At 57.6% G+C, this 8,350-nt stretch overlaps 1 protein-coding gene across 3 annotated transcripts in view; it reads right to left on the reverse strand.

Annotated features, from left to right (window-relative positions):
- Positions 1–8,350, reverse strand: part of SLC4A1 (solute carrier family 4 member 1 (Diego blood group)) — a 21,275-nt gene that overhangs the window by 9,298 nt on the left and 3,627 nt on the right. Inside the window, exons 2-13 of one of the 3 annotated variants that reach the window (XM_017876045.1) lie at positions 5,835–5,917; positions 5,618–5,708; positions 4,570–4,631; positions 3,623–3,803; positions 3,392–3,527; positions 2,795–2,918; positions 2,455–2,539; positions 2,121–2,302; positions 1,367–1,577; positions 924–1,136; positions 597–745; positions 281–475 (exon numbers count right to left, since the gene is read on the reverse strand). In XM_017876045.1, the coding sequence (XP_017731534.1) occupies positions 281–475; positions 597–745; positions 924–1,136; positions 1,367–1,577; positions 2,121–2,302; positions 2,455–2,539; positions 2,795–2,918; positions 3,392–3,527; positions 3,623–3,803; positions 4,570–4,631; positions 5,618–5,708; positions 5,835–5,849 (1,644 nt within the window). In that variant the 5' untranslated portion in view covers positions 5,850–5,917. Of the gene's footprint in view, positions 1–280; positions 476–596; positions 746–923; positions 1,137–1,366; positions 1,578–2,120; positions 2,303–2,454; positions 2,540–2,794; positions 2,919–3,391; positions 3,528–3,622; positions 3,804–4,569; positions 4,632–4,811; positions 4,885–5,013; positions 5,095–5,617; positions 5,709–5,834; positions 5,918–8,350 lie in introns of those variants that run through there. The other 2 variants (XM_017876046.1, XM_017876047.1) reach the window with 2 other exon arrangements.

The raw sequence follows: 8,350 nt of genomic DNA on the forward strand, positions 1-8,350 counted from the left end.
GATGGTCTCAATCTCCTGACCTCCTGATCCACCCGTCTCGGCCTCCCAAAGTGCTGGGATTACAGGCTTGAGCCACCGCGCCCGGCCGATTTTTGTATTTTTAATAGAGATGGGGTTTCACTATGTTGGCCAGGCTGGTCTTGAACTCCTGCCCTCGGGTGATCCACCCGCCTCAGCCTCCCAAAGTTCTAGCATTATAGGCGTGAACCCTCACGCCCAGTCAGGGTCTCGGTCTTATACACAACCTCCCGTGTGCATTAACATCCCCATAGGCCCCCACCTTGATCAGCTTGGAGAAGGTCTCATAGATGAAGATGAGGGAGATGAGGAAGGAGAAGATCTCCTGGGTATAGCGGGAGATGAAGCGGACCAGAAAGCTACCCTCGAAGGCCACCACCAGCACCACCAGCAGGATGAGCCAGAAGCCGATCCACACACGGCCCACGATGTACTCTAGACCGTTGCTCTCACAGAACTGCAGGGTGGTCAGAAGAATTCGGTCGGACAAAGAGGGCCTTGGGGCAAGGCACCGTGCATCAGGCAGGTGGGGCGGGGGACATGACAGGGTCAGGTCAGTGGGGCAAGGACAGAGCTACCGAGAAGAAGGCTTCTTCAAACACCAGCAGGGGTCCTGAGAAGCCAACCACAAGCAGGGGCTGAGCCCCCAGCAGGGCGAAGAGAATGCCCTGCACTGCCGTGGAGATCAGCAGCTCCGACACTCCTATCTGGTTCCCAGTCTTTTCTCCTGTGGGTAGAGGTCACAGTGGGCTCAAGGTCAGAAGATCATTTCCAGGGGCCCATAGAGCAAGTCATGGGCAGGCTGATGCAGGGGTCTGGAGGGTCAGAAAGAGTCAGAAGTTGGGGCTGAGACAGAGGCCAGAGGATCAGAGGCGAGAGTTAGGGAGACAGGTATTGGCACTGACCCAGGAGGCCACCAAATGTGATGGCAGGTGACAGGGCAGCAAAGTAGATGAAGATGATGGCAGCCAGGACCTGGGGGCTGAATGCATCTGTGATGTCACTCAGGTAATAGGGGTAGCGGCGCCGGATGTCACGCACCAGGCCCCCGAAGAGCTGGCCTGTCTGCTGCAGAGGATCGTCTGGGCCCCCGGGGCCCCGTAGGCCCCCATTTAAGTCTGTGGTGGAGGATAAGAGCATGGTCAGAGGGAGCAGCTGGAGGACATGAGGGGAAAGGGGACTGGAGGGTGTAGGGGAGATTGTCTGATTGGAATGGGGTGGCCAAGAAGGCTGGGAAATGTGGGCATAGGGAGCGGTGAGAGAGGGACATGTGATGGGAGACAGGCTACGCTGAGGTGTCTGGGAGTTGGTGGGGGCTCAAAAAGCCTCGGCTGGGAAGGGCAGGTACCTAGGCCCTTGTAGAAGCTGGAGTCTGGCTTGGCAGGGCTGGGCTGGTAGCGTCTTCGAAGCAGCTCCCTCTGCACAGGCACCAGACTGAGCAGTGCCTGCTCGGAGGGGGCATCAGTAGGAGGCAGCACTAGGCTGCAGTCCAGGAAGCCCTCCAGGGAGCACAGCAGCTCCCCTCGGCTCTGAGCCATGTAGGCATCCATGCGGAACACCTAGGGGCAGGAGACAGGGTCAGGGCTGTCTGGACCTGCGGAGGGAAAGGACCCAGGAGTCCGAAGTCAGGGCCTCCAGGGACCAGAACCCCCTTAGGCAGCAGCTCCCATTGCCAGGAACTGCTTTTCCTGCCCACTCCCACCTCTTCTCTCCACTAAGAAAGGGCTCTGGGGAGACAGACAGGGGCCCCGGGTGGGGAAAGAAGGAACTAAGCTAACCTGGTGGGTTAAGCAGACTAGACGAAACTAGAGCTAACTAAGCCCGACCAAGCCAGACCTGACCAGGTGGAACCAGGTCAGAGTGGGCTGGACTAGACTAAGCCAGGCCAAAGCCAACCAGATGAGACCAGGCCGGAGCAGGCAGAGCTGGGCCAGACTGCACACACCCGACTTCCCCCGTCAGGTAGCACAGCAGCAGCTGGATTAGGCTGAATGGGTCAAACCAGTGAACCTAAAGTAACCCAGGTCAGGTTGGAGAGCAGGCCTCAGCCACCACCCAGCTCCCAAGCTCCCCCAGCCCAGCCCTCTCCGGCCCTTCCTCACTCTCTCTGACATGAGGGTGGCAGTAGCCCGGCCGAGCTGAGTGTAATCAATGTGGGGGTCCTCGGGTCCCAGCAACACAAAGAGAAAGCGCACAGGCATGGGCTGCTCCACTGCCTCCAGCTCCGCTGCCTCCTGCAGCCTCACGAAGCCCAGCACTGGCCGCTGCAGGAAGGTGGCTCGGCCTGTTAGGGGACCAGAAGATCAGGCCAGGCCGAGGAGCCCAGGGTGGGTGTGCTGAAGAGGTGGGGCTGCGGGGGTCCAGGCTGAGGGAAAGACAGAATGAGCCAGGACACAAGGGGTGTGGAGGGCTGAGGGTAGAGATGCCTGTTCTTACCCACTAGCACCAGTGTGGCCTCTGAATCTGGGGGAATCTTTTCCAGAATTCCAGATGGTGAGTGTCCTTCTGTGCCCCCATCTCCCTGTGGGAAGGAGGGTGGTGACAGGAGTCCTCGGGCCACTCTGACCTGAGAGACCTGAGCATCCTCCCCTTCCTCCCCTTCCCTTTCTCACTTCCCACCATGTTCAGGTTGGGGGCTTCCCAACTCTCCTGGCACACCCCAGTTGCAGGAGTACTTCTGGTCCCCTGCTTGTGGTGGGTTTTTTAGGACCTCTGCTGGCGTTTGAGGAAGCTCTCTCCGTGCCCCACCCTGGCCCTGACCGTGTGACTGACGCACCTGCTCACAGAAGAGCTGTGTCTCCAGTGAGGAGTGTTGAGGGAGCAGAGGCTGTGAAGGATCCCCAGAGCGCGTCAGGACCGCAGGCTTCACACCCCCCAGGGCCTCCAGCTCTCCGGCATGGCTGCAGGACGTACAGGGGACATGGGCTGAGTAAGCTGTTCAGGCCGAGCTATCAGTGGTGGGAGGGATCAAGGGCCAACATCAAGGGACGGGGGTAGACATCAAGGGTAGACATCTGGGACTTCCCAGACCAGACCAGAGAGACCCTGGGATGGAAGGAGAATCAGAGCCTCCTCTTCAAGTACCTTGTAGATGTAAGTGGGTGGCCTCTGGAATGACGAGGCAGGATCAAAAGAATGGCTAGAGAAAAGGGCCTTGCAGGTCTGCCCTCCTGGGGACCAGCAGCCCCCAACTCTGAGCATAGGACATGGCCACCCCTTTCAAGGTGTCAGAGATGGGAGCCACAGTGGAGGAAAGTGAGCCCTTGCTTGGTGAGGGTAGGGCCACCTGGATTCCTGGGGAGAACTTGGGGCAAGTGGGCTGGGGAATTGGGCCCGCTGAATATGGAATCCAAGCCCTGGCAGGCAGGGGCACCTGTGTTTGAGCAGCAGGACCCGGAGCAGCTCCTCTCGGTCCTGAGGCCGGATCTGGTCCTCAAAGATAAACCTGTCTAGCAGTTGGTTGGCCACTCCAGCCAGGGAGGTCTCTTGCAGGTCCAGGAGGACGGTACCTGCAGGCAGTGGAAGAGTGAGCTGGGAGGCTGGGCCATAGCCCCACACAACAAGTCTCACCTGCAGGGGGCCCACAAGGACCCAGGAGGCTCACCCTTGGTGAAGACTTTGTGCAACTCTAGAAGGCTCCAGAAGGTGAGGTGAGAGAGGTGCGGGCGGCCCCAGGCCCCGTTCTCCCCCAGGTTCTCCTCCAGTCGCACCCAGCGTGCCACCTCCATCCACCTCAGTTCCTGGTTCTTTTCATCCATCACCAACTCCTGTAGCTCCACATAGACCTGTGGCCCCATGCGCCTGAGTTAGTCCGTCAGGTATAGTCCAGAGCATAGTGGGTGCTCAGCCGCTCTCGAGAGAGGCTTGTGCTTGTGAGGCTTGGATCCCTGTGCTCAAGGGTCCGTAGATATGGGTAGATATGGCTCACACCATTCCCCTATCTCCCAACTTCCTGGCCAGGCCCTCACCCCATTTTGAGAAGGCATTTGGAGAACCCTGACCCAAAGGGATGCTGGAGAGGCCACTGAGGGAAAGGAGTAGGAAGCGGAGGCCTGGCAGGCTGAGGCTAAAGGGGACTTTGGAGTCATTGGGTCAGTCTCCAGCCTCTAAGATTGTTCGTGGTTGTGCCTCAGCATGTCCCTGGGCCAGGTGGTTGCTCCAAGGGCCATAGCTGAGGGCCGGCCCAAATTCCTAACCAGCTAGACAGTTCGGTGCTCAGTGGAGACCTGAGGGGCCTGGGCAGAGGAAAGCAAGTCTTCAATTCTGTGCTTCCCCAGTGAAGCCCGACAGCCCAGTCAGGGCCTGAGGGCCTGGGGACTCAGCCCTTGTCAATCAGGTTATCCCTGCCCAGGGTGCTTCTGGAAGGGGGCCCAGGCCTCCCCGTCAGTGGGGCATCCCTCCCACCTATTTCCTGGGACTGTCACTCCTCTATCGGCTGCAGGGTCTCCCCCAGTCTGAAGCTGCCTCTATCCCCTTGCTCCTCTCTTCCCAGGTCAAATGGTGGACCCCAAAGGCAGCATGGGAGAGAATGGGGGAGGCTGGGATCCTCACCTCGTGGGTACCCGGGTGCGATGTGGTGTGGTAGTCTGTGGCTGTTGCCTCGGTGTCGTGAGCTGAAAACCGGAGGTCGGTTAGTATTGACCTGCCCGTCCCCCACCTGAGGCTCTTCACGATCCACCGTGAGCCTCAGAGACCTAGGCATGGGCGGATGCCCCCTCCTTCCCAATGGCCCTGGGCTGGGCCTCTGGTGCCCCATCCCACACTGGCCACTCAGCGGATGGGGCTCCCCACACCTGTGCTGGGCCTAGCCTTGGGCTCCCCATCTGAGCCTTGTCGAGGAACCCTGGAACTCAGCCAGGGAGGCCTAGCCCCTCCGCAGTGATGAAGTGAAGGGACCTCTCCAAGGTGACTGCAGAGCCCTGAGTGGCAATTTTCAGGATCCTCCTAGGACCTCCTCCCTCCCCTTCCACCTCTGAGGCCAGTCTCTTTTCCCACCTGCCTCAGTGAGCCCATCAGCATCTGTGCAGTGTCTCACTGAGCTCAGGCACCAGGGTGGGTCAGCCCCTTATATTCCCGCCCCTCCCACCCCCAGCCCTCATTTCCGAGAGGGGCCTCTTAACTTTAATCCCAATCTCCAGCACTTAAGTCCTGTTGACAGTAAACAGGCCCTGCTTGGGGCTCCCCACCTAAAACCTTGGACAGACCAGGGAAGGCAGGGTGGTTCCTGGTGTCTTTCCACCCAGGAGGGTCCTCACAAGCCCCTCATTTCTTAGGACCTCTTTCCCCAAGAACAAGCCCAGTTTCTTGCCTGGAAGCTGGCATTGGATGGGCACAGATGGCATGTGGACTCACACCCTTGTCCTAAACGGGCTGCCCACCCCTCTCACATTGCAGGAGCACTGGATGGGTGACTGCCCCTGCTCTCCCAGTCACCTCCTGTGATCATTTCAAACAAAACTCTGTTTATCCTTCAATCAGCCAGAATTGAGGGGAGAATGGCTCATGGCGCTTGGAAGGAGGACTGTGGAGAAGGGGAGAGGACAAGTGCCCCTCCTGTCCCTGTCTAGGGCTCCCAGCAGAGGGAGGGAGAGGGGCTTACCTGCCGGCTCCTCCACCTGGGGCTTGAGGACGCCTGGGTCTTCATATTCCTCCAGCTCCAGATTCTCCTCCAACACATCTTCATAATCATCCTGTGGGAAGCGGCCATTGAGGCTGGGCTGTGAGGGGCTCTTCCACCCCCAACGAAAATAGGAGTCTAGGGCCGGGGTCCCCAGAGCCTCCAGGTGGGAGCGCTGCTGATGCCAGGGAACACCCACCTGCAGCTCCTCCATGGCGTGGTCCTGAGTGTCCAGTTGTCCACGGTGATCCGAGCCCCCAGCATAACCCGCACCGCGGGTCCCTGCAGCAGAGGGCACAGGCTGAGTGGGGCACAGGGCATCCCAGGATCTCCTGGTCCTCCTCCAGAGGAGGCCACATGTCGGTGTAGGGGATCCACGTGTTGGAGGTGGTAGGGTCAGAGGAAGGAAGTGTGCAGGGAACGGGAGAACAAGCTGGATTTACAGGTGTGAGGGTAGGTGAGCAGGGGCCAGGAGAGAGGGGCAGTGCAGGGAAGAGGTAAGTCTGGCTGGCACCAGTGAAAGATGTTTGGGGAAGATAGGCAGGTGACCCTCAGGTCTATCTCCCTCCTTCATTCTCTAGTCTTCACCTGGCTTCTTTTCTTACCTATCCCTGGGACTCAGCCAATGCCAGGGGACATGCCGGTCCCTTCTTGAGAGGGCTTAGCTCCCCTGAGGGGCTCTAAACACATGCTCTTCTCTCAGAAATAGCTGCTGCTTACTGGGCATGGGCTGCAGCATCCTTGGGAGTGGTCCGCAGGTCTGGACGATGTGGTCCTGCTTCTTTCCCTGACCCCATCTTGCACTCTGTCTCTCTTGCTCTCTCCCCGCTAGCCTATTGGCCTCCTGTGGTTCCTAGAACTCACTAAGCCCTTTCATGTCCCAGGGCCTTTGCACATCCAGCTGTCCGTATCCCGGACACCCTCCCCATAACACCTCAGCCCTTCTCACATCTCAGCTCAAATGTCTTCTCTTCAGAGGCCCTCCCTGACCACCACCTTGACCCAATCTGTCACTCTGTCACCTTGTTTTTTTGTTTTTTGTTTTTTTTTTTTTTTTTTGAGACAGAGTCTCGCTCTGTTGCTCAGGCTGGAATGCACTGGCGTGATCTTGGCTCACTGCAAGCTCTGCCTCCCGGGTTCACGCCTTTCTCCTGCCTCAGCCTCCCAAGTAGCTGGGGCTATAGGCACCCGCCACCATGCCCGGTTAATTTTTTTGTATTTTTAGTAGAGACGGGGTGTCACCATGTTAGCCAGGATGGTCTAGATCTCCTGACCTTGTGATCAGCCCGCCTCGGCCTCCCAAAGCGCTGGGATTACAGGTGTGAGCCACCATGTCTGGCCCCCAATCTGTCATCTTCTGGTTTCTTTTCCTTCCTGCCTGCCTGCCTGCCTGCCTGCCTGCCTGCCTCCCTCCCTCCCTTCCTCCCTCCCTCCCTCCCTCCCTCCTTCCTTTCTCTCTCTCTCTCTCTTTTCTTTTTTGAGACAGAGTCTCACTGTCACCCAGGCTTAGAGTGCAGTGGTATGATCATAATTCACTGCAACCTTGAACTCCTGGGCCCAGGGGATCCTCCTGACTCAGCCTCCCGAGTAACTGGAATTATAGGCATGCCACAGTGCCCAGCTAATTAAACAAAAAATTGTGTGTAAAACAGGGTCTCACTATCTCAGCCTGGGCTGCTGCTTTCTTCCTCTTTTTTCTTTTTTTGAGAGAGAGTCTCCCCCTGTTACCCAGGCTGGAATTCAGTGGCATGATTACAGTTCACAGCAGCCTCAAACTCCTGGACTTAAGTGATCCTCCCACCTCAGTCACCAGAGTAGCTGGGACCACAGGCACACACCACCATGCCTGACTAATTTTTAAATGGTTTCTTGGTTGGGCGTGGTGGCTCACACCTGTAATCCTAACATTTTGGGAGGCTGAGGTGGGCAGATTGCTTGAGCTCAGGAGTCCGAGACCAATTGGGCAACATAGTGAAACCACGTGTCTACAAAAACACAAAAATTAGCTGAGTGTGGTGATGCATACCTGTAGTCCCAGCTACTTGAAAGGCTGAGGTGGGAGGATTGCCTAAGCCTGGGAGGCAGAGGTTGCAGTGAGCCAAGATGGCACTACTGCACTCCAGCCTAGATGACAGAGTGAGACTCTCTCAGAAGAAAAACAAAACAAAACAAAACAAAACAAAACAAAAAAAACCAATACATGGTTTCTTGATTGATTTGTGTTCATATTGTCTGACAATGCTTCTGGAAGGGAAGCCACCTGAGTGCAAAGAACCTGTACGTCTCAATCCCTACAAAATTCCCTGCTCCTAGCAGAGTGGGTGTCACATAGTAGGTGCTCAATAAACATTTATCGAATGACTGTAAGAATGGCTCCCTATTGCAGGGTTGGGGCTCTGGGACTGGGGAGCCAGGATGACTAGGTCCCAGGCAAGAGGCCTCTGAGCTCGGGGTCTCAGTTTTCTCAGTTGTGTCCCTAGCAGAGAGAAAGGTGTGCCCTCCCCAGGAATGTGAGGGCAGGTCCAAGGGGAAGACAGGGGTCACCTAAGGTGGCCCCAGACTGGGTGTGGAGGGGACTCCTTTCCCCCCTCACCCACTATAGCACAGGGCATGGTGGTGACAGGGAATTGGGTCGGTTCAACAAAGGTTCCCAGTCCGTGCCTGGCATTGTGTTGAGCACTGGGGCTGTGGGAGGGGTGCTGAGCACTGGGGCTG

This window comes from Rhinopithecus bieti, unplaced genomic scaffold (genome assembly GCF_001698545.2).
Source record: "Rhinopithecus bieti isolate Rb0 unplaced genomic scaffold, ASM169854v2 scaffold_10088, whole genome shotgun sequence".
In the NCBI taxonomy this organism is placed as follows: domain Eukaryota; kingdom Metazoa; phylum Chordata; class Mammalia; order Primates; family Cercopithecidae; genus Rhinopithecus; species Rhinopithecus bieti.